The 25,662-nt window shown below is 32.0% G+C and overlaps 3 protein-coding genes across 3 annotated transcripts; 2 read left to right on the top strand and 1 right to left on the bottom strand.

Annotated features, from left to right (window-relative positions):
* The first annotated feature begins 555 nt into the window (after positions 1–555).
* LOC116110026 (zinc finger MYM-type protein 1-like) lies at positions 556–1,915 on the top strand. Its single transcript, XM_031396269.1, has 3 exons — positions 556–590; positions 1,123–1,318; positions 1,433–1,915. Exons 1-3 carry the CDS (start codon positions 556–558, stop codon positions 1,913–1,915), a joined length of 714 nt encoding a protein of 237 aa, XP_031252129.1.
* Positions 1,916–3,212: 1,297 nt separating this feature from the next.
* Positions 3,213–9,390, bottom strand: LOC116110027. The gene is made up of 3 exons (XM_031396270.1): positions 9,095–9,390; positions 8,843–8,945; positions 3,213–3,869 (listed from the first exon to the last, which is right to left on the bottom strand). The coding sequence occupies exons 1-3, from the start codon at positions 9,388–9,390 to the stop codon at positions 3,213–3,215; spliced, it is 1,056 nt and encodes a 351-aa protein (XP_031252130.1).
* A 6,110-nt stretch (positions 9,391–15,500) lies between these two features.
* Positions 15,501–16,448, top strand: LOC116110028 (putative uncharacterized protein DDB_G0268234). The gene has a single exon (XM_031396271.1). It carries the CDS (start codon positions 15,501–15,503, stop codon positions 16,446–16,448), a length of 948 nt encoding a protein of 315 aa, XP_031252131.1.
* The last annotated feature ends 9,214 nt before the right edge of the window (positions 16,449–25,662 follow it).

Raw genomic sequence — 25,662 nt, forward strand, 5'->3', positions numbered from 1 at the left:
TTTTTATGGAGAAGATGGGTTCTTCATTCTTGGGACCACATTATTTTAGCCATTTTTATATTTGTTATAAAAAAAGTGTTTGATTCAAATGGGAGTTAATTTTAATTGTTTTACAAGTGTTATGAAAAAGTGGATTTAATTGTACAAGTGTTTGGTTATTTTAATAGATTTTTTACACATATCAATTGAATTTTAGCCAATGTATATAATGTAAGATATATTTAAAAAAATATATATATATTGCATTAAGATCTATTTCAATTCAATTTCTATTACTTAAATTTTTTTTAGAGTACTTACAAATTAGAAAAAGAAAGAGATATACTTGTGAGTTGTGATGTGTATGTATTGTTAGAATACTTTAACTTATTAGCTTTATAAATTTTTGTAGTTGTAATTTCACTTATCTTAGTAATTATTATTGTATACATAGATTATTGTTATTGTTTGGTTTTACTGAGTACATAGCTTATTTTGTTGCATTTTTCTCTATCAAGTAATAATATATTATTGTTTTGAAATAGTATGGAGAGATATTTCAAAAGAAAGTCAACAATGATCTTGTCATTTGAACAAGAGGAAAATATTTGGTGATTCAAGTAAAAATGTGGATGTTGATTTGCGAGATCTTCCTACGGATCTAGGCTTAAGAGCCCGAATTTTAGATTATGATCCTAATATTCAAGATCAAATTTGAAAAATATATTTGGAAAGGGGTCCTTGTCAACCTAAGGGCCATGAGTTTCCTTCTAGGTATTTTGGTGGATTTTCAAGACGTTTTGTTGTTTCTTGGTTTAGTGAATTTGAACAATAGTTGGAATATAGTATAGCCAAAGATGCTGCGTTTTGTCTTTATTCCTATCTTTTTAAGCCAGATGGTGATAAAAAGGGTGGTGATCGCTTTGTTGGTCAAGGGTTTTCGAATTGGAAAAAGAAATAAAAATTGAATATTCATGTTGCAGGTTCTAATAGTGCTCATAACCAAGCTAGAAGAATGTGTGAAACATTATTGAATCAAGACCAACATATTTAGACATTTTTTTATCGACATTCTTCTCAAGCACGAACAAAGTATCGAACTTGTTTAAATGCTACAATTGACTGTATTCGTTTTCTTCTAAGGCAAGGACTTGTATTTCGTGGTCATGATGAATCCTATGATTCAAGCAACCAAGAGAATTTTCTCGAGCTTCTACAATTTCTTGCTAATCATAATAAAGATTACAACGTTGTTGCTTTCAAGAATGCTCTTGATAATCTCAAATTGACATCACCTGAGATTCAAAAAGACATTGTAAGTGTTGCTTCAAATGAAACCGTAAGTGCTATCATTAAAGATTTAGGAGATTCATTATTCGCTATAATGATTGATGAATCCCGTGATATCTCTAGGAAGGAACAAATGGCTATTGTCTTACATTATGTTAACTAGAATGGACTTGTTATAGAGCATTTTCTAGGTGTTGAACACGTTACTAGTACCACAACTCTCTCACTCAAGGCAACACTAGATAATTTCTTTTCAAGGCATGGGTTGAGTTTTTCTAGACTACTAGGACAAGGTTATGATGGAGCTAGTAATATGCAAGGAGAATTTAATGGTTTGAAGACATTGGTTTTGAAAGATAATAGATGTGCTTATTATATTCATTGTTTTGCCCATCAACTCCAGTTGGATCTTGCGGCGTTGGCAAAGAACCATGATAATGTTAATGATCTTTTTAATATCGTGGCGATTGTGGTTAATATTGTCGGTGCTTCGTCTAAGCGTTGCGATCTTCTTAGAGATAAGCAAGCTTGTAAAGTTTTGAAGCTATTTCTAATGGTGAACTTTCAAGTGGAAAATGTCTCAATCAAGAGACTAATCTACAACGTGCCAGTGATACGCGTTGGGGCTTGCATTATGGTACGTTAATGAGCATAATCTTGATGTTTTCATCCATTGTCGATGTTCTTGAAATTGTAGCAAAAGATTGGTCAAACTCTGAGCAAAGATTTCATGCAAAAAAACATATTTAAATTGATGTAATCATTTGACTTTGTGTTTAGTCTATTTTTGATGAAAGATATACTTGGCTTTACAAATGAACTTTCTCAAGCACTACAAAGAAAAGATCAAGATATTATAAATGCTATGAATTTGGTTGAAGCATGTAAGCAAGCTTTACAATTGATTAGGGATAATGGATGGGAGACTTTATCAAGCAAAGTTTATTCTTTTTGTGTCAATCATGACATTGATGTTCCTAATATGGATGACAAGTTTTTTATTCAAGGGCAATCACAACGTAAGGCTCAAGGTATCACAAACGTGCATCATTACCGCATTGAATTATTTTATAATGTCCTAGATATGCAGCTTCAAGAGTTGAATAATCGTTTCAATGAGGTAAATACTGAATTGCTTATTTGTTTGGCATGTTTATGTCCAAATGAATCGTTTGTTGCTTTTGATAAACAGAAATTGATATGCCTTGTCGAACTTTATCCTGATGATTTTTCTGACTTAGAACTCATGGCACTTAATTCTCATCTTGATGTTTACATTTTAGATATGCACTCTAATGTCAAATTTATGGGATTGAAAGGGATTAGAGATCTGGCAAAAATGATTGTTGAAACTAAGAATGATAGAGTGTTTTCATTAGTTTATTTGTTGATGAAATTAGCATTGATTCTACCCGTTGCCATTGTTAGTGTAGAGAGAGTATTTTCAACAATGAATTTTGTGAAGAATCGTTTGCGAAATAGAATGAGCGATCAATGGTTGAATGATAGCTTAGTTGTGTATATAGAGAAAGATGTATTTGATAGTATTGATAATGAAATCATTATACAATACTTTCAAAAGATGAAATCCCGTCGAGAACAATTATAAATGTACTAGTTAATGAGAATTTTATAAATACAAAATTTATGTTTATGTTAATTTAAAATTGTATTGTTTTTTTAACTTTGACCCCCCTATACATTATTTCTGGCTACGCCCCTGCCTTCACCCATTCCATCCTTGACAAGTCTATTCTGCAAACTATATTCGAAACAAATACAAATAGATGATCATTTGAAACCACGAACCTAATCCAGTTATAACAACAACTTAAGAAACGAGGCGCTAATTTCAGTTTCAAAAACCTCAAATCACAAGATCTCAAGTTGAATATCCCAATCTGAGAAAGACTGTTTAACATATATCCTACCATCAAAAACAACTACAGTATATCCAATATATGCCAACCCTTGCCAAAATAACTGTACTCTTTCCACTTGTTATCTCTAGAAGTACAGAACTGCAAGCGTAAGCAATACTTATCAAGAATCATAATAAGAAAATCGTGTCCCTCTGACCGAAAGGAAACAAAGATGCTATGGAAGAAGCCAGGGTCATGATAATCCTTAACACAATGAGGAGCCCAGGGCATGCGAGGGAATAGGATTTGATGTCCTGTAAAAGGATTTATAACCCATAAATAATCCCTTGAAACATCTTTTGTCTTGAGAGAGAGCATAATTAAGTACCCACTTGATACACCAAGACTTAATTCGAAGTTGCAAATACATCGAGGCAGCTTAGTCTTGTATTTCATTCGAGTAGCTATGTCAAAGAAACGACAATACTTCTTAACTCGTGCTGATGCATAAACAATAAATGGTGAATGAGATTTCAAAAAACTCTGCTTAAATTCTGAATAAAACAATCTCCAGCTTCTGCAAACTCGACCAAGGTTTTCATAGTCTACTATATTCAGACTTTTAGAAATAATCTCAAGAAGTTCTTGTGGAAGATCAGCCCATGATGATGATCTCTTTATACTGGAGCCTTCTTGCCTGATTGGATCTTCTATTATTCTCTCTTTCCAGCAATGTGCCTGCAATTTTTGTGATAGTTGCAGAGTTATAACATAACCAGCTATTATTGATTTATATGCAATGAAATTGTAAGATAATAAACCTATTTTTTGCCAAGTATCCAAGTCCTACAGAAACTAATAAAACCCAGAGCTATAACCTCAACACCATTCATTATTCACAACTGTACCCAAAAGAATTTTTTCTTAAAGATTCAAACATCAAAAAGAAGAATGTTGAAATTTTGTAAAATTAATCCAAACTATTGATGCGTAAGCAATTACAGAAAACAAGTATCATGAGCATTGTTATCTAAAACCCTTAAGAACAGTTAAGTAAATAAACTAAATAGTCAAAATTCATGATATAAACCCTTAAGAACCATTCTTCACTTTGCAAATCATAAATTGCTCTAAATAATCATTAAGATGGTGATAATTTTGGATAATTTGTAATTAAGTAAAGAGTACACGGTTGAATACCCGAAAAGCTCGACGGTGATTGCATATTTTAGAGATTGAAGAAGACAAAGATCCTAAACAAGGGTTTATGGCTCTGTTTATGTATCAATTTATTTTACTTATATTAAAGGAAACAAATCCCTTTTGACTACGGAATCTAAGATCTAATGTTAATTCAATATTGACCCCCATAATGCTAGTGGGGAATTTCATCAAACACTTCATAGACAAATCTCAAAAGCCTTTTAATATTTTTTTTTTTTTTTATGGATAGTAAATTTACATGGGAAAAATCTCTAAAAACAATTTCTTTACAGATTTGAGTAAACAATTTCCTTAAACATAGCAATTTCAACTTATCAAATATTAACAAGTTTTCTTGGCAACAAGTATCAATCCTATCAATGGAAAAACAGCCGTGAAAAATAAAAAGCATACTAATCTCAGTGAGACGTTTAATTATTTATATTTTACTAAATTTGGAAGATCATGGATGGGGTGGGGAGGGGACCACTTCCAAAAATTAATACGGGATGGGTTTTCATGATGTAAGACTATCTCCAACTAGAGGTGTAGTCGAACCGAGTAGTAGCTCGTGAGCTACTCGGGATCGGCTCGTGATGAACTCAAGCTCGATTCGTCGAAAATCGAGTAGTTCACGAGTTCGAGCTCATCTTCAAGCTCGTGAAAAAATGTTGAGCTTTTCAGGCTCAATTTAAACTGCTCGCAAACTTTTGAGAAACTTGAAAAGTCATTCGAGTAGGAGAACTCATGAGATCGATCGATTTGTTTTAGCTCGCGTATTCAGATTTGACCTAAAATCTGAAACAAAGACATTCGGCCGTAAAATCCCTAAAACAGAGACATTTTCCCTTCAACCTTATTTCACTTCCGCCAAATCACACCGTAAGATCTGAGACGCCACTGTTGTTCAGCCTTCATTCAGCTACTACCGCCCAATGACCAGCCTTCATTTACCCTTCAACCTTATTTCACCTCCACGCCGTAAAATCCCTAAAACAGAGACATTTTCCCTTCAACCTTATTTCACCTCAGCCTTCGTTTACCCTGAACCAGCTCTGAATATTTCTCATTGATATTTTTATTTATTCACATTGTTTTTTTAGTAATCTGATGCAATCTTTTTTCTTTTTTTTTTTTTCTATTTGGTAGCCAAATGGAACATGAAATATCTTTGGCTGCTAGTCTTTCTTTTCCTTTGAATGTTGTTTTTGGATAAGGATTGTTAAATTTACGGCTTGTGTTTTGCTTAGATGTTTTTGGGATGAAGGATTGTTGAATTTAGAGCTTATGTTTTGCTTTGAATGTTGTTTTTGGGATGAAGGTTTCTTTGGGATCAAGTGGTTGGCTCATTTTCCTAGTTTGAATTCTGGGATTTTGGTGAAATTGATTAAATTGAAGTTGAATTTTTTTTTTTTTATTTGTTGATTTGCAGTGAAGTGTATGATAATTTGTCTGAGTTAAATAGAAGAGAGAGGTTTTGTTCCTGCATTTATTTAATCGAGCTCGGCCGGCTCGATTCATAAGTGTTTGAGGCGAGCTTAAGCACTATTTTGAAACGAGGTGAACTGAGCTCATGAGTTTGGGCTCGACGAGCTCGAGCTCAAGCGCACTCAACAGTACAAGCCGAGCTCAAGCCAATCATTACTCGACTCGGCCGGCTCGGCTCGTATGCAACCCTATCTCTAATCACAAACACTAAATTAGTGCAAGTTTCACACAAATTAGTGTGATTTTGTGTGTATTTCACTATTGCATCTCCAAATATTACACCAAAAAGATATTTCTTAGAATATTCTCTTTCTTTTATTTCTATTAATAATCAACAATTAATCTATTTCACTAATTATTTTTATATATTAATTAAAATCGGGAATCATATTTATTATAATAAAGACTTTGAAAATTATACTAATTTAATAAAATTAAACATTTATTTAATCAAATAAACATTACATTAATATAAAAATAATTACATTTAATATAAAATATTACATCTAATATAAAATGACCACCAAAAAAAAAAAGACAACAACAACACAAAAGTAAAATTTCATATTGATAGTAATTTAATTTGCCGAATTAGTATATTCTTCCCACAAATGATCAATTAATGCATTTCGAAGAGCATGGTGAGCCTTTGTATCCTTTATTTATCTTTGTCGAGCAAGAAAATTTTGAAATCAAACATTTTGAAATCGGATTTGAATTTCATAACTGATCCAAGCTTGCGTGAGTTTTTTCAAAATGAACAATCAAGAATTATGCAAAAAAGAGCTCAACAATAAGTCAATGATCTCAAAATAGCTCTAGTTATTTCCAATATTTTGATGATTTTAAAGGATCTGGAACTAATCTATCGGAATACTAAATTGTTATTTTAGTTTATGTTGTATTTTCTTTTAATTTTAGTGTTTTTAAATTAGTGTTAATTTTTATTTTGAGTTATTATAGTTTAATATTTATATTGAATAAAGTTTTGTTTTTAATTTTTCATCATTTTTTAATTATATAATTATTATGAATTTATTATTATAAATATTAATATAAATAATAATCAAATTAACATAAATACAAATAACGAAAATAAGAAAATAAAATATATTTTATAGTAGATAAATAATGCCACACCAAATTGGTGTGGATGAATAATGTTACACCAAATTTGGTGTGACACTGTTCACTTACACCAATTTGGTGTAGTTTTTGTTGTTGGGTTGGAACACATTTTCCATACCATTTTGGGTTGGAGATGCCCTAAGAAAAATATCGTTAAATTATCATTTACTTTTGTTTCCTTTTTTTATTTGATTTTCTTAAAATTTTCTTATTTATTTAAGGTTTTATATTAAGAATTTCAATCATTTTTCATTTTAATTTGGAGTTTAGTCTATTTAGAAAGGTTTAATTTAGGTAAACTTTATTTCCTTATTTAAGTAGTATTTGTTTTCCTTTTTTCATTGGGATTTCTTCTGTTACCATTAAGAATAGTTTAGCATAAATAAGTTTATTATGTTACAAACAAAGCGATGGTTTTTCAATAAAATTTCTTTATGGTTCTTTTGCAATTTGTTTTGTCGTGGATTCAAACTGTTACAGAAATCTTATATTACTGGATTACCATATTTGGTTGTCAAGTAATATAAAATTCCGGAAATCTTGCATTACCGATAGTTGTTACTATTGGTAATATTAGAGGTAATCTGATTACCTCCATTTTCTTAGGTATTGTAAGATTACTTTGGTAATCTTATTTTTGTTACAATTTTATCCCTTATTAATACAAAAATTTGGACAATAATGCCCATGTTTAAAAATAAATTTACATTAATATACCATTTCAATTTTACCTTTGTTTAATTAAGTTTTTGGACAATAACACACTTATATTTAAAACAAATTACAAACCACCACCACCACCCAGCCACCACCGCCGACAGTGGGCCAACCACCATGGACCACCACCGAAAAGTCACTAGAGTCCCTAAAAATGACCGAGATTCACTGGGAGACTCCGGGAGGCTTTGATATGGCCGTTTTCGGCCATATTGATGGCCAAAAATGGCCATATCAGAGCCTCATGGTCACGGTGAGCTACTCACAATGACTTTCGGAAACTTCCGATGGTGATTTGCGGTGGCGACAGAGGGTGGGGGTGATTTTGTCATAAATTAAATTTTTATATAAACTGAGGTGTTTTAGCTAAATCTGAAATATTGGGGGTTAAAAAATTATTCAAAAATTAATAATAAAAATAATATTATATTAATATTTAAAAAGAGGGTAATTTAGTAATTTAAATAACATACCCACCTATTTATTTCCCTTAACCAAACATATTAATATAACACACCCAGCAACTAACCAAACACATTTTTCTAAAGATTCACAGTAATCTTCAAGGTAATATAAAATTCCAGTAATCCAACATTCCCTGAACAAAATGCACACTTTATCTTATATCCCCCTATTCCCCACCCCCAACAAGAACTTATCCCACCAAAAAAAATTAGCATCCCTATTTTTTATGAGTAATACTACATTCACAAACACTTTTCACTAACTTTCTCTCACAAACACCACGTGTTGGCTTAAAATTGATCAGCTCGCATGGATCCCGTCTGTCCAGCAATGGGTTCCGTCTGACTAAGTTAATTGCGAGCTACCACATGGGGTTAGTGAGAGATGTTTGTGAGGCTAGTATTATTGATTTTTTATCTATCTATCAAAGATTAGGAAAAGCAGTTGCATTAGGTTCACCATGTTAGCAAAATAAAATTTTTAAAATTTAGACTCGATTAGACACCAGAAACAGAAAATGTAACTTTTAATGTTTGAAATTTGATCAAAATCTTATATAATGAAATTTATATATTAAAGTGCTGCATGCGATCCAAATGAACATTGCATTGAGACATTATAATAAACATTACATAATCAAAGCCCAAAAAAAAAAAAAAAAAAAAAAAAAAACCACCAAATTCGATAAACCTAAACTATTCATTCCTCACATTCTCAATGCTGAAACATTGGTCAGGGAAAAACCAGTTATTCATCCTGGGAGCAGCTTTTTGTTTCATGATAGGAAAACTTCCCAGAATCTCCCCATTCAAGCTGTATATATAACAAGTGTTGTCCATGAATGGCAGGTGATAAACGCAGTTGCTTTCGCCTCCCCAGTTCGTTGCATTGCTCAACCTTGAAGACATTCTGTCACCAAGAAAAATAGCTTGACGTTCATCTTCGATAAATCTATTGTGTACGCTTCAAGATAGAAAGCCGCCGGAGGGAAATCAACAATGAGAAGCTGGTTCTTTGAAGCCACGAACCTGACATAACCAATGCCGCTCAATTGAGGTGAGCCTTTCAGATTCAGAAGAATCACCTCACAAGTTTTGACGCTGAGAAGACCAATCCGATACTCACTTGTTATAGCATAAATCCTGCCTCCGAAAACAACAATGTTCAGAATAGACCAAGTTTCCCCTCTATAAGAGAATTGTTGCCATTGGTTAACCCGAGAAACAAAGAACACCAAGCAAGACCTTGGGAAGATCATTTGAGATATTTGAGGGTGACAGCGTTAGTTTCTTAAAATATTTATAATTAAAAAAGATAGGGTAAGTGAAAACGTTTCCTGCCTCTAGTTAAACAATGATAGGTCAAGTGTTTACTGGTTCTCAAACTCTGAAAGCATTTACAAGGGTGTTTTTTTTATCTTAAAAAGAGCATATCTTACATAAATAAAGAGTATTTTTATTAATTTCTAAATATTAAAAACAAAATTTGTATTCAAATTTAATGGACTCTTTACATTAAACTTAATAAATAGGAGAGAAAATTAATAATAAAATATATGAAAACTTGTAATTTATTAAATAAAATTAGGGTAGAGAGTAAAATTTAACTCTCTAAGAGCATCTTTAAATGGCTCTTTATATGACCCAAACTCTTTATTATAAAGAGTTTATCCATAAAAATAAGAGTCAGACTCTTTATCTTTAAAATATAAATTAGAGAGTGAGTTTGGCTCTCCACATTTAGAGAGTCAAATTTCACTCTCTATCCTAATGTTAATTAATAAACTACAAGTTCTTATGCATTTTATTTATTAATTCTCTCTCCCATTAAATCTTTTTCTTATAAATAAAGAGCATCTTCATTTAATTTAAAGAGTCTATTGGATTTGAATAAAAAATTTGTTCTTTATATTTAAAAATTAATGAAGATGCTCTTTATTTATATGAAAGATGCTCTTCAAAATAAAGAGTACCATTGGAGATGCTCTAAGAGCATCTTCAAATGTCTCTTTATATGACCTAAACTCTTTATTATCAAGAGTCTATCCATAAAAACAAGAGTCAAACATACACTTTATCTTTAAAATATAAATTAAAGAGTGAGTTTGACTCTCCACATCTAAAGAGTCAAATTTCACTCTCTATCCTAATTTTAATTAATAAACTGCAACTTTCTATGAATTTTATTTATTATTTCTCTCTCCCATTAAGTCTCTTTCTTGAAAATAAAAAACATATTTATTAAATTTAAAGAGTCTATTAGATTTGAATAAACATCTTCAAATGACTCTTTATATGACCCAAACTCTTTATTATAAAGAGTATATCTATAAAAAAACAATAGTCCAACAGGCTCTTTATCTTTAAAATATAAATTAGAGAGTGGGTTTAGCTCTCCACATTTAGAGAGTCAAATTTCACTCTCTATTCTAATTTTAATTAATAAACTACAAGTTTCTATGCATTTTATTTATTAATTTTCTCTCTCATTAAGTCTCTTTCTTAAAAATAAAGAGCATCTTCATTAAATTTAAAGAGTCTATTGGATTTGAATAAAAATTGTGTTCTTTATATTTAAAAATTAATGAAAATGCTTTTTATTTATATGAGAGATGCTCTTCAAAATAAATGTAGAGAGTCAAACTCACTCTTTAATTTATATTTAAAGAATAAATAGTATGTTAGAATCTTATTTTTATAGATAAACTTTTTATAATAAAGAGTTTGAGTCATATAAAGAGTCTTTTAGAGATACTCTAATAAGTCTTACTAATTTAAAAATATGTAAGTGCTAAATTATTTTTTAAATATTTTTAGTGTAATCTTCTGCAAGAGGCCTAAAGTCATTAACGTATTTTTGAAGGTTAAAGTGGGCGAACGCCCATTTCAATTTCTTTTGTTTAAGCTCAGACTATTGGACTCAGCTAAGGCCCGTACAATTCATAATGGGAGAACACTCTTTTTACTTAATTTCCTCCTTGGTGCTATAAAAGAGTAATTCTATTGGTACCCCATCATCAAACAAAACACACCCCCTTTTTTTAATATTTTTTATTATCATAAGTTTACCCTTAAATTAAATTAACAAATTTATATTTAATTAATTTTTCACTATCAATACCTTTTACACCCCATATGCATATAAAGACCCTAATTTTTCATATTCTTATAAATATTTGAGGTAAGGTTTTGGGGAGAATGACATTTTTCCACCTAAGGTTTGGCGAAACGGCACTTTCTCACCCTTCAAGTTTTAAAATGACATTTTCCCACCCTTCGTTAGATTATGTTATGTTTTCCGTTAATATTTTACTGAAAAGACAAAAACACCATTAAATATTTGACTTTATAAAATTTTAATTAACCAAAAAGTCAAATATTAAAAAGTCAACAAAGAAAAAATGGTTAGCCCCACCTAAAAGTAAAAACTTAGGACTAATACAATAGAATTTTTTAAAGTTAAAGAACTTTAATATTTATTTATAATGTCATCAATATCTCATCACTATTATTCAATAATCTATTAAATTTATAATGTTTTTCATTTTTACTAATTAATATAGAAAATCAATATTCTTAATTAATTAAATAAACAAAGGAAATAATGTATCTTTACACTTAAACTAATAAATAATCGAGTAAAAACTTTGACTTAACTAAATTTTAATTTATAATAAAATTAATTTGGGTTTTTATATTAAATTTATAATGTCTAACTCTACTGAAATTCTTAACATATGGGGTTACTATACGATTTGGCAAAATCACCTTTACCCGGGTTAGTGATAAAAAATTTATGTATTCTTTTGCCCTTTTTTTTATTTAGTAGAGATTTTTTGCTACTAATATTTATACATATGCTTATCAATAAAGTAATATTGATAATTATCTTAATTTTATTTATTAAAAAATAAAATTACTTAAAAAAGGTAAGATTGTAAAGTTGTATGGGATAACTTTATAGATTCGATTTATGAGATCGTTTTAATTTTTAGTTTTGAATTTTTTTTTTTCATTTTAATATTGATTTGTGAAGAATAATAGTAAGAAATAAATGACAAGAGTGAAGATTATTATGAGATGTCTTAAGATTTAAAAGAGAAACAATTAAGTAAAAACATTTTTAAAACTATTTAATTGGAGTATATTAAGAAGTGTGCTTATTTAGTTTAATAGTGAAGGGTTAATAGTTCTACTGGACATAAAAATCTTTTTTAGAAAAAAAAAGATATAATATTTTATTTAAATAAAAATTAAATCTTGCATTAGTAATCATGAGTTAATTACAGATCATTTGCGCTAATAAAAACAAAAGGTGATGATTAAGATATCTATGCAATTTAATTGGTCAATTTGTAATGAAACGATGATCAAGATATATATGTAATGTAATTGGTCCACTTATAATGAGTTGGGTGAGTTTAGGTTATGGTAATACAAAGAACATGGAGAATCCAACAAAGTAAACTTTAATGTTTAGTTGATTGTTTAAATTAAGGGGGAGGGTGTTGGATTCTCCAACGAGTTATAGATCATGTTCCGCTCACAAAAAGACGTACTTAGGTGCTTTTTCTTTAAGCACTTTTTTCTTGAATTAAGCCAATCAATACCCAACAATGTTGCATACCTACTTTTTCAATTATAAATTTTTTTTTCAAGTCGATCCGATCTAAGATCTATTGTGTGACTTCATTTTTTTGCCAATGAAAACAGTTCCTACCTTTCCACCTTTTATTATAGTAATACGGTTTATTTGATACGGTTTATTTAAGTAGTTTATAGAATAAACTTGTGTCAATGAATATTTAATTTAATTGAGAGAGTGAATGTCATCCGACAAAAAGGCGATTTCGACATCGTTACAATCTCACATCATCACCATTTGCTTACACTATCACCATTTACTTCTCTGATCATCATTCACTAAAACCTCTCAAACTTTATTTTTGCATATCCTGTCAATTACCGATAATCGAGTGATTAAGGTTTACATAATCACTCTCCAAGTTAAATTTTGATCAATCCCAATTACTAAAATCTAATCTTCTACCAGTAAAAGACTTATCGATCTCCCCTTTTCAAAAGCCCTAATAATTTAAACTCATTTTGTTCTCTAATAACTTCTATAATATAAATTAAAACAATAAAATAGTATTGAAAAAGTACCATTAAACCATTACTTAGAGAGAAAGAAATTCATTATCTTAGCAAAACTTATGTTAATGAATATTTAATTTAATAATGAGGGAGTGGGTGTCACGAGGCGAAAAGGAGAGTGTGGAAGGGAAATAGGGTGGAAAGTGGATAAAGACAGAATGTATAAGTGAAGAGTTGATAACATTCAAACACGTATACACTTTCTCGAACCCACCCCTGAGAAAAAGCAAAATCCACTTCAATGGGAACAACATCATTTGCTTTTCTCAATATGAAGCCCACGTGTCTGTCCAGAATCTTTCAACAAATAACTATTTACCACACCACCTTATTTCTCATTGGCTCTTCTAAAGTTCTAATCCTCCAATCACACCCCTCCTTCGCCCCTAAAAAATCCTTTCCATTAACCAATCACATCTCTTCACATGCTTCATACTCCCACCAAACATCCGGAACAGCTTAGCCTATAGCCTATACTCATTTATTCATCTATTTTTATATTAAATTCAGTTTGATTGTCGTGTATCTGTAGCTCCATGCTAGTTTGAATTGTTCAAAGTTATTATTATTCATTATAGCGAATGGGGATGCTAATTTTCTTATACATAAAAAAAATATTATTATTCATTATAGCGATAAGTTCAACACAGCTCATCAGATCTTTCAACTCAGAACTGTTTAATGTCTTTAGCAAACACACCACTGTTAAAGAGTTGCCCTAGATTGCTAGCCACGTGGTGCTCGTAAAAACTGCCACCCACCCACTCAACCATCCACCCACCACGTTGCTGATATGATTATCAGTAGTACTTCATATCCGGGAAAGAATATATAGAAAGCAGAGAAATCCCAGATCAAGAAAAAAAAATAAGAGAGCTACAGTTCTTCATATACAAGACGATCATGATTGATCGTACGGTGATGACCCACCCATGTGCCTCATCAAAGGAGATTGGGCGTGATACATGAAATAATGCATGGAAATTAAGGAAGAAGGATGAATATTTTTGTTGAGGGTTTGCATGGAGGCCGGCGCTACGGCCACTTGAAGGTTGCAGGGTTAGCTCCGGCTAATTAAACGTTTCTCCTCCGATTTGGGTTGTTAAAAAAGATATTAATTATAAATAAATTCTGCTAGAATAATGTCGGTATTAATTAATTAAATTGAACTGTAGATATGCCTGCTAGCCAGCTTTTACCCGTTAAGTAAAATAGCTTTTACCTAAAAAAAGAAAAATAATTCAAATAATAAATGATGAGAATTTGCATTATGCATCTTATCTCAAGGAATCAAGGATAGATTTATGATAAAATGCTTTAATTATGCTCTTCTTCCCACGCTTCTAAACCAACAACCATAGTTCTCTATGCCTCAAGAATATATTTGTAAATTTAATTATCAATTTTATTTTACGTGAATTGTGGAAATTTATAAAATGGGTTGTCATGAATGTGTGCGATGTATAATAAAAATTATCGAAATAAAAAAATAATGACATGTACAAATCATCCATCTCCATCTCTTCAAAACAAAAACAAGATGACGTACAAATCTTGCCATAGATCCACGTCTCCATCTGACCATCCACGCGTCCCCATCGTACCCCCATCTATGATTTGACATTTTTAAGCCCACTCTCGACCGGCAGCCGTAGCGGAAATAACAGAAGGATGACGAGGTTAAAGAAAGAGTTGTGCTGTTCACGATACAAGGAACGCGTGGGAGGGAAAAAGTGCCCCGACTGTTGAAACCAAACTTAGATGTTAAGTGCTAATACAAAAGAACCACGTGTGCACTTTCTCGAACCTGCCTAAAAATCTTTTTGTCCCTTTTCCGTTTGATTCCCTAGAAAAAAAGGACATGTGTCTTCTCCTTTCGGCAGTGCTCGACACATTGTAGGTTATGATTGGGCCAGTGGTGGGGCCGGTCCTCAACGATAAATTACGCAGGGTACACTACTTTTGGAGTAGGGCCCACGAGGAAAAAATTAGACCAATCAGATTTCACTACTGTTTTAAGTGTTGCCCTAGACACGTGTTGCTTTTACACCCTATTACCTGTTACTGCTGTTATGATTATCGCCTGAACGAACTATCTCGGGGGGAGAGAGAGAGAGAGAGACAGAGAGAGAGAAGTAAAAGAGAGAGTGAAAGAGTAAAGAACAAGAACAAGAAGTTGGTGCTGGTGGTGGTGGAGGAGGAGGAGGCGATCATGGAGGGAAAAGCTACGGAAAGGTGGTGCATGGTAAGATGCGCAGGTGTTGCGCAGAATAATAACGAGGTAATCAATCGGACAATGCTCAGATTCAGGCCGATAGCACCGAAACCAGCCTCGAACGACACGGTTTCAGGTAGCTTGGGGGTGGATAACAAGAACATGCTGCTAAGTAGCAAAAGATCTAAAAGAAAGTACGTTAGGGTTCGCAAGAATAATGGATATAAGAGAAAGAATCGAATCTCTCCTCGTGGAGAAGGAGAAGATGGAGTAAACAAGACAATTGTAACGCTGCAGTTTTTTCCTGAGAAAACTGATTCGGAGAATTCATATTCAAACTCCAAAACACAAGAGCCATGGTGCAATATTATTAATAATAGTAATAATTTCGATCCCGTGGTTGCTTCAAAGGGTGGTGGTGCAGTAGAAGTTTATCATGACGAGCTAAATCAGATAGAGAAAAAGGGGTTTGGATTTGAAGTGTCGGATCAGAGGACGGTGGTGGAGTCGTGGGTGACGGTGGAGAGCGTGACGGAGACATGCATGGATGGGAGAGGGTTACTAGGGAGTACGGACGTGGAGAGAATGAATAATCTAGAAAGCGACACGTGCCCTGTGTTTATATCAGACGATTTAAACAGAGTTCAGTGGGTTAACGGAGCGTACAAAAGGATGGTGATGGAAAATGGAAATAATAAAAATAATAATAATAATAATAATAATGGATATAAGGATGGAGAATCACCGGAAGTAATGGTGGGGTTGATAATGAAAGAAAAGTTTCCGGTGTGTGTTTGCTCTTCGTTTACGACAAGGGTGAGGATGCAGTACACGTGGCAGAGTGAAAGGTACTCAAAAACGGTTCCATGTGATGTGTTCAGAATGGACTGTGGAGGGTTTGCATGGAGGCTTGACGTTGATGCCGCCCTTAGTTTGGGTCGTTAATGAAGAAGCAGATGATCAAAATCAAGTTCAAGAACTGAAATAATCAGGTAACGTGAGTACTATATATATAATCCAGTATATATCTATATATATAAATAGATTATATATGATGAAGTAATTTGTGACCTAGAAAACTGAGACAAGTATTCTGAAATAATATGTGATATATTATTTTTCTAGAGAAGTGCTAGCATGGCAGGCTGGTATTTGCTGCCAAATGAAAGCAAAAACAAAAAACAGGGAAGCAGAAGTTAAGGAGAGGGGGATAAGAATTAGGGACAGGTGACGGTTGCTCTGTTACCCCAACTAATAAAAGTAAGAATTAAGAAACAAAAATAAACACGGAACACTAGCTTATTGTATATGCCTAGTGCCATAACTCTTAAGTTTAAGTCTTCTAGGTAAAGCTTACGTGAGAATCTTTTTTCAATTTATAGATGTTTGATATACAATACAAGAATGTAAATCAAAAAATAAAAAACATATGAAGTAGGAAAACTTGTAATGTTAAGTTGTAAACCCAGTTATAATATAATATAGTGCTAGTTGTCAATTTCGTCGGAAGTTCAGGGACATATATTATTTCGGTTCATTTAGGATAATACATCAAAATATAGTGAAATTTCTTTTTAAAAGATATACATACATGAAAATTCAAACAAAAAAATGTATATTAACAAAACAAATTAAAACAACCAACATAAACACCCAAAATTAGCTAATTTAAATACACATAAAACTAAATTTTTTAACTTTTATAGAGAGAATTCTATGAATGTAGACCTAAAATTATTTTCAAAAGAAGATAGTGTGAACCACCAATTGGGTGGTCGAGCAGTCAATTAAGACTCTTTGGTGTATTATTCAAAAAGTCTTAAGTTCGTTCCAGCTCGATACCTAAAAGGAGTAACCACTAAAGGTTTATCCGATTGTTAACCTCAGGGTCCTGAGAGATTAGTTGAGATGTGTACAAGTTAACCTAGAAACCTCTGGTCATTTAAAAAAAAAAAAAAAAAAGAGTGCAAAACTATACAACAATGTTCATTTTACATAATTGTTTGTGCTTTATAATATAAAAATTTATTAATATAGTTCATGTAATACATATACACACACACACATCGTATTAGCTAGATTCTATTTCAACTAATCAAATTTTTAACTTAAATTTAATAAATCTATTACAGTCCAACAGGGTAGAAGTGGCTAAATGGATATAAAAATAACTAATTTAACAACCGTCTTAAAACTATTGGATCGAAATGGATCAATAATAAAATTTGGATAACTCTTTAATAGAGCAAGCATATGTTACACCACTCATATGCTTGTCCAACCAAATTCAACCACGTTTATTTCCTTTTTTTCTCCACCTGTCGTTTTACAATTGAAAAAGTTGAAATTAAACATCTATATGGTAGAATATATCAGATATTCAGATTTATACAGATGATACTGTATATTTGTCTCATTCAAAAACTTTTTTTTTTTTTTTTTTTTTTTACTATCTAGTTGTGTGTTTGATATGGATTTAAAGTTACATTAAAACTTTATATTATAAAAAAAGTAAGTTAATATCAATTTGTAATAAAATAACTGTGATTAGCATAAATCAATCTTGAATTAATAAATAAATATAAAGAAAAAAATTATCTTAACAATGACAACAACAGTTAAAATTATCGTAGCTTTAATTGATGTGATGTTTACTACTGTTCCAATTGTCCAGGTAGGGTAGTGACGAGAAATGCTACATGTACAAAGAGTCTTTATACAAAGAGATGTGACAGGTTCCACACCACTAATTTGTGAAAAAAAAAAGAAGATTGATGTGAAATTAGTGATGTGGTAGTTACCACATCATTTTGTACAAAGAGTCTTTGTATATATAGCATTTCCCGGGTAACGACTAGCGAAGAAGTTGGACCACCTATACTAATTAATTCACGTTGTATTATTTGCTTATTATTTTTATTATAAGAATGGTATCGGGCTTTAATCAACAAGATTATTTATGAACTTTGAATAATATATGATTCTTACAAAGTTTGGGAAGAATTTAAGTTAGGAATTGATGTTAATTTAACTTAGGTATTATATTATATACAGTAAAACCTCTCTATAGTGATACTTTATATAAGAATAAACTTTACATAGTCATACAAATTTTTATTCACAATTTGGGATAGTTATAAATAAGAATAAACTCTACATTGTAATAAGTTATAATTTTATAATTCCCGTTTTAAGAAAAGTTGCCTCTGCATAGTAATAATTATGTATATATTGCAAAAATATATATATATTATTTGTTACATTAAATGTTTAAGATAAAATAAAATATTTATTTAAAATTGTTTGAGAGAATGATTTATGGTTTAGAGTTGTTACCATATCTTTTAACTTGCGGGTACATTACTCGCTAGTATGGATATGTTCTTGTTGAAGCCAAAATATTTATAGATTCTCAAGCATGTTTAGAGCTTCTTGGCATGAAACTTTTTATATTTCCGTATCATCCTCATGATTATTTCTTTTCTCTCCTTGTGTAATTATAGCAATGATTTCTTCCTCAGTTAAAGCATACATGACTTGTTGCTCATTTGAATGATTGAGGAAGACATTAATATCCATTCGATTAGTGTAGTGAAGTTGTCAAATCTGATCACTCAATTCTACAATGACTCTTTGATTCTTTTCATCCACTTTATTTATAACTTGCAATTCATCGACATAAGGGTCCTAATTTTGTAATGCTTAAAACAAGTAGCAATTGTCTGTGACTTCACATCAATTTAACCATGCAACAAATGTATTTACAATTCCATCAAAGACACTTATATTTGCTAGTTCCAAGACACGATCTTTTATTCGTTTAAAAAGTAGGCAATTGAAGTGCTGAATTGAAATTCTAATACTATTAAAACATGAATTGAAATCCTAATATTGTACTACTAAAACATGAATTATAAAATAAGAAATTTTTGTAACTATACCTCTATTAAATTATAACATTTTCATAGTAATAAAATTAATTAGTCTCACCATTATGACTATAGAGATGTTCTATTGTAAATCTTAAATAATTACAATAGAACATCTCTATAGTCATAATGTTGGGGTCAACTAAATTTATTACTATGAAGAGGTTATAATTTACTAGAGGTGTAGTTACAATAATTTTTTTTTTTTATTCAAAAAAATTTCTTATTTTATAATTCATATTTTAGTAATATTATAATTTAAATTCATGTTTTAGTAGTATTAGGATTTCAATTCATTGTTTTAGTAGCATTAAAACAGTACGAAAATGGATATCAAAGGGTTATTGCAGAATTGAGTGATCAGTTTTGACAACTTTACTACACTAATCAAATGGATATATATTAATGTAATCCTCAATCATCCAAATGAGTAACAAGTCATATATGTTTTAACTAAAGAAAAAAAAACATTACTAGAATTAAGCAAGAAGAGGAATGAGATAATCTTGAAAATGATAATACCAAAATACCAAAAGTTTTGTGTCAAGAAGCTCCAAACATACTTGAGAAGCTAGAAATATTTTAGCTTCAATAAGAAAGTGTTCATGTTAGCGACTTATTATGAGCCCATATGATAAAAGATGTGGTAACAACTCTATAGAATAAATCATTATCGAACAACTTTAGATAAATATTTTATTTCATCTTAAACTTTGAATGTAACATAACATATATTTTTGGTAATATACATATAATTATTACTATGTAAAGGCAAGTTCCTTAAGACGGGACTTAGAAAAATTATAATTTATTACAATGTAAAATTTATTCTTATTTATAACTGGCCCAAGTTAAGACCAGAATTTTTTATGACTATATAGAGGTTATTCTTATATATAGTATCACTATAAAGAGATTCTACTGTATATATAATCACTGTTTATATATAAATCCGACAATTAAATGTTAAATTTGAGATCAAGTGTCCGAATCTAATGCTTGCTTAATATATAATATGTGATTTAGTTATACCATAAATAAAATATCAATGGTAATCATGAACTAAATTCTTAAATAAGTTATTAAAAATATTTTGGAAAAAAAAAATTCATTAATAAAAGTCTCAAATAATTTTTTTTTTTCATATAAAAGTTGGGGGAAGATATATATATATTTTACACAGACTAAAAAAATAAAGCAATATATATTAAAAAATATTAAAACTAAAATATAAAGTATAGTTTCAAAAAAATATTCCTTAGTTTTCAATTTTTTCTACTAATATGTAATCAATTATTTTTTTCAAACTATTGTCGTTTAAAAAAAGCATATTTTTTATGAAACTATATTACACATAAAATTTCCTTAATACCCTTAATAAAATTAAAGTTAATGGTTTTAAACCATTAAGTGTCTTCTCATTGTCTTTTTTAATACAAATGTCTTATAAATGTAAGTTTATGATAAAAATGTCCTCTAACTGATAATAAGTTAATAACCCTAAATTCAACAAATTATAATACAATTTGAAAACAAAAATAGTTATTCAAATTTTAAGAAGGTATAATTAAGTTAGTAATTAAGAGCAAGTTTTAATAATACATATATACACATGATGAGTGAAAAATAAATAATCTGGTATAGGAAAAACATCACCAAGTTGATAAAAATTAGGTTCAATAATACATAATAAGAACTGAAATCACACAGGAGAGTGATACCATTGAGCCTTTCACATGAGCTATCAAAGAAGATTGTATAACCACTCAAGAATACTCACACACACCTCACAAATACATATAATAGAAACGAGATAACTAGAAATCTAAACCCCAAGAATACAATTTCACTTGATTTCTCTAACACTTTGTTATACTATGAAGAAGAAACCTCTCTCTGATCCCTTTGATCAATAACAACTTTGTATTTGTGCGCTCACAAACTCATCCTAAGAGCTTGCAATTTCATCACTTTACCTTTGGAACTGACATTTTTACGTGTGCTACATCTGGAAACTTCCTCTCAAAGCCCCTCTAGCTCCCTCTAAGAGCTCACATAACTCTCCCAACTTCTCTTCTCATTAAGCTTTCCCTTTGAAACGGCCTTTCACGCATCTTTCTTGAAACACTTTCTCATAGTGCTTGATCTTCAAGCCATTGAAGACTTCCTTGTACTCATAAGTTGATTGTCAATTTTTGGTGTTAAAGTTGGTTGAGAAAAGGACAAAATAGATATTTTATGTTAAATATTGGATTATGTATTAAATATTTCAAAATAACCATTTTTTTAATTTTTTAAAAATATAATAATGTAAATTTAAGATTTAATATTATTTTAAAAGAGATGTCGAACAACCAGAGACCGTCGGAACCACCGTTCTTACTCACCAAAACCGACGATCTTTTAAAAAAAAAAAAAGTATTAAAAATTATGTTTCATTTTTTAAAAGTTTTTAGTTTACAAATAAAATGTTAAAAGAAACACAAGTGTTTTGATAAAACTAAAATATATCTTATTTTAAAAACTTTTTCTAAATATTTTTATTATTTTGAAATATTTAATTTACAATTCAGAATTTTAATATAACAGGTATATTTTCTCCTTCTCCTAGTTAATTTAATATATAGCAAAAATAAGCAGTTGCTAGGAAGTGTAAGCTGCTAATTACAGGGGTCAAGTAGTCAATTTTTTATTTTAAAGAGGGTGTAGTCGAAATAACCCTAACAAAGCCTTAGCGAAAGTTAAAGGAATTGTGTGTATTTGTTAACCTAATTATCTCTTTTATGCGCATGTGAAATGCTGAAACCTAAGGGTAGGTTTGTGTAATTGACTATATACATAGATATATTTATATGTTTGCATCACCGCATTACCCTCTGTGATATTCATCATATCATTTAATACATGTTGTTGATACAAAAATCTGTACCAACTTGAGTGATCCGATCAACCTTGGCGAGATCGGAACTGGTGTGTGCGTGATTACAGATAACCAGCAATGAATGAATAATGTATGCCGTAAAGGAAATTGCAAAGAGATTTTTAAAGTGGTTTGGCGAGATGAACTCTTGAGCCTACGTCTACTGTTTCTTGTATTTGCTGTGAGAGCTTACAATAGTAATTCTAGGAATATTTTCCAACCCTCTTCTCATTGTTTGAAGGGGTTTATATACAGAGTTTGTATAAAGGAAAAAGCGAAAATAAAGTGATTACAATTGAATTAAAATGCAACTCTGATATCCTCGCGATTGGGCGCTGTGATTACGCAGAGATTGTTGTCAATCTGATCCCTTCAGAGATATTTGAGATATGAAGTTATCTGGGAATTGGTTGAACGATCGCACGGATTATTAGCGACTAGCTTGTGTTGGTCGAGCTGTAGCTCAACGAGCTTACGCTGGGTCGGACAATCGGTGAGATCGAGCTATTTTCGGATCGGGCTATAACCTCGTGACACTCTGAGTTTGATGGAAAAATCACACACAACACATGTCTTTATCATTTACACATCAATATCATATAAAATAATACATCTTTTAGGATTATAACTATTGATAACTAACTTGTTCTGTTTTTGTTGATATGTACAATGGTCTGGAATCTGGATATTTGAAGGTGACTAGCGTCCAAGTTCCAAGAACCAGAAAGAAGAAACCTATCCAACATTTTAAAAACACTACAATTCTTATAAGTGTATATATTATATATGTTGATGCGTGATTTTGATACCAACTAAACGCACGTGTGAAATGTTGAGTTGGCCCAGAAGACACACGCGAATGGGGGTAGTGAAATGAGTAATAGATGGAGAAACAATGTTTTAAAGTGGTTCGGATGCTTAAGCAAGCGACTCCTATGTCTACTGTTATTGTATTAAGTTGGAGGGTCAAGTCGCGTTCAGCGAGCTGACTTGCAAGTGATTACAAAAGAGAGAATAAGCTATTACAGAGAGAAATTAGCTATTACAGAGTAAAATGAGCCAATCCCACAAACTGGAGAGGAGCTCTCTATTTATAATGGGATGAATTGGAGTAATGATTACAGAATCCGTAAAAAGGGGGCAGATAAAGTGCAAATCCTTCTTTGTGTCCCGTTGCTCACCCACTCGAGTGATTTCCTCGTTTAGTGCAGGGGTTGGACACGTGGACGGCCTCCAGCCTTTTGTCAGTCTAGCACGCACCCATTACACTGGCAGGAGCATGCTGCTCACGCCAGCATGTGACGTGGCTGTGTCTGAATGACTGTAGGATCTGCTTAGACTCTGACCATTTACATTGACCGGGCTCTACGTCAGCCCTACTTTTTCAAGCATAATAGAAGTCTCCTAGTTTTTAAGGTTTGAGGATCGAACCTTAGAAACTACATAATTATGCCTTGATTTGATGCGTTCGAAGAGGTAATTGTTGACTCGACCTGCTTGCAAAGAGGTCGAGAACATATTTCAACACAATCGACTTGAAACGATCTTCGCTATAAGGTCAGCGACCTGACTTTAGATCGTACTCAGTGCCATAACGATGATGCCGACTGGACTGAATTCCGCGACCTGTTTACACTTAGCAAGTTTCGTTAAGAACAAATGATCACATTGTTTCGCAACTAATGTCCATTGAAGTCGAGGGGTCACGTCGTTTCGCGACTGACATGAGATGAGATCGAAGAGTTATGTCACTTCGCGACTTACCAGATGAAGAGTGTTTTTCATAACGACCTCTTTAGATGTTTTCTATTGCACTTTTGTTGTAGGTGTATTTAATGAAATACCTTCTGTTCTGACAAATGTGCCTTATGCGCAATAAGTGCTAGCCATGCGCATTAAATACGAGCCATGCTAGAACGACATTCCCTATCAAAGCATTAAATGCAGACGTGGGCATATTTAATGTGAAGGAGGGAGAACGTGCCGTCGCTTGAGTTTTTCAACGGCAAAGAACGACGATTTGGTTTCTTGAGGCATGATGGTCACTCTTCTTTGCTGATTCACGACACGTGGTCACGATCAATGGTCAGATATGTTTTTCGTCCAAACGTCATTTGACTCTGAGAAACCAAAGCGCCTTTTCCTTCACTATAAAACCTAGGTTCACTTCAGGCAATGTCACAATATTCATCTTCTCAAAGAGAGAAAGAGATTTTCGTGAACTTTGATTCTTTGCCTTTCAAACTAGTGTGCACTTGATATTCGAAGCAGAATGATTAATTTTCTCATTTCAGGAGGTAAAGATTGTCCCTCTGCTACTTTTATTATTGTTTTCGGTAGTCATCATGCGACGATAGTCCGTTAGTAGTTGACCAGAGATGAAATATTCTCTTTGGGATTGAGCCTTTAATGGTGGCTCTAAAAGTATTCTGTTAGGGTTTTCCTAGGGTTTAAGGGAGGAAATATTTATTTTTCCCTTCCACGTCATCGTACGAAATAGTGTACGAGGACTAAACGATTCCCTGCTTCAAGAGATCCTATCGGTGCTTACTGACAAAGAGCTTTAAAGGGTGATAGACCAATATGCTATCAGCGTGGAGGTCTTCCGAGACAGGACATGCACAGCTCGGAATCCTCCAAGAGGGCTGGCCACGATCTCCGAGGACATTTTCAAGGGTGGGGGGTTGATCCCTTTCCACCCCTTTATCAGGTCGATCCTCAACCATTTCGGGATCGCACCCTTGCAGCTCACACCGAACGCGTACATGATAGCCGTGGCCATGTACATCGTGTGCCGTGAAAACGGACTGGGCAAGCTAACCGTGCTAGAGCTCGGTTGCTCATATATTCTAAAAAAGAGTAAGGACAAAGATTCCTACTACCTTTCTAGGCGAACTACCATTGGAGCGGGAATACACAGTTACCCGAGCAATGTAAGTGCGTATCAGATGAATTTCTTTTTCTTTCGGTACGACGTCCTTTGCTATTTCCAGGATCCGAGTAGGTTTTCCTTTTTTAGGGATTTGCAAACTCTTTTGGTCTTTGCTAACGAGCTCTTTTTTTTTTCTTTGCAATTAACAAAACGACCAATTTAGAGCCCCTCGCGGATCTAGACAGGATTACTACCTTTGGCTTTTTGCCCGAAGAAAGTCGCGACGCTAGATTGCTCATGACAACCGCAAACTTGTGGAAATATGGCTTCTTCAACTCGAAAGCAACCCTAGAGCCCCTATCGAGTAAGCTTTGCAACCTTGGTTTATTTTTTGATTGTGCATGCAGCGAATTTTTTTGCGAATGATGTTCACATGCA

This window comes from Pistacia vera, unplaced genomic scaffold (assembly GCF_008641045.1).
Source record: "Pistacia vera cultivar Batoury unplaced genomic scaffold, PisVer_v2 Contig592, whole genome shotgun sequence".
Classification (NCBI taxonomy): Eukaryota; Viridiplantae; Streptophyta; class Magnoliopsida; order Sapindales; family Anacardiaceae; genus Pistacia; species Pistacia vera.

Bases quoted from the DNA above. Each gene is read 5' to 3' on its own strand.
- LOC116110026 (XM_031396269.1), top strand. From the start codon at position 556: ATGATCTTGTCATTTGAACAAGAGGAAAATATTTG. The intron at 591-1,122 runs GTGATTCAAGTA...TTTTCTTCTAAG, and splicing joins GAACAAGAGGAAAATATTTG to GCAAGGACTTGTATTTCGTG. The intron at 1,319-1,432 runs GTAAGTGCTATC...TATGTTAACTAG, and splicing joins GTGTTGCTTCAAATGAAACC to AATGGACTTGTTATAGAGCA.
- LOC116110027 (XM_031396270.1), bottom strand. From the start codon at position 9,390: ATGATCTTCCCAAGGTCTTGCTTGGTGTTCTTTGTTTCTCGGGTTAAC. The intron at 8,946-9,094 runs GTACACAATAGA...TTATATATACAG, and splicing joins GCGGCTTTCTATCTTGAAGC to CTTGAATGGGGAGATTCTGG. The intron at 3,870-8,842 runs GTGAGGAATGAA...CAAAAATTGCAG, and splicing joins AATGTTTCAGCATTGAGAAT to GCACATTGCTGGAAAGAGAG.
- LOC116110028 (XM_031396271.1), top strand. From the start codon at position 15,501: ATGGAGGGAAAAGCTACGGAAAGGTGGTGCATGGTAAGATGCGCAGGT.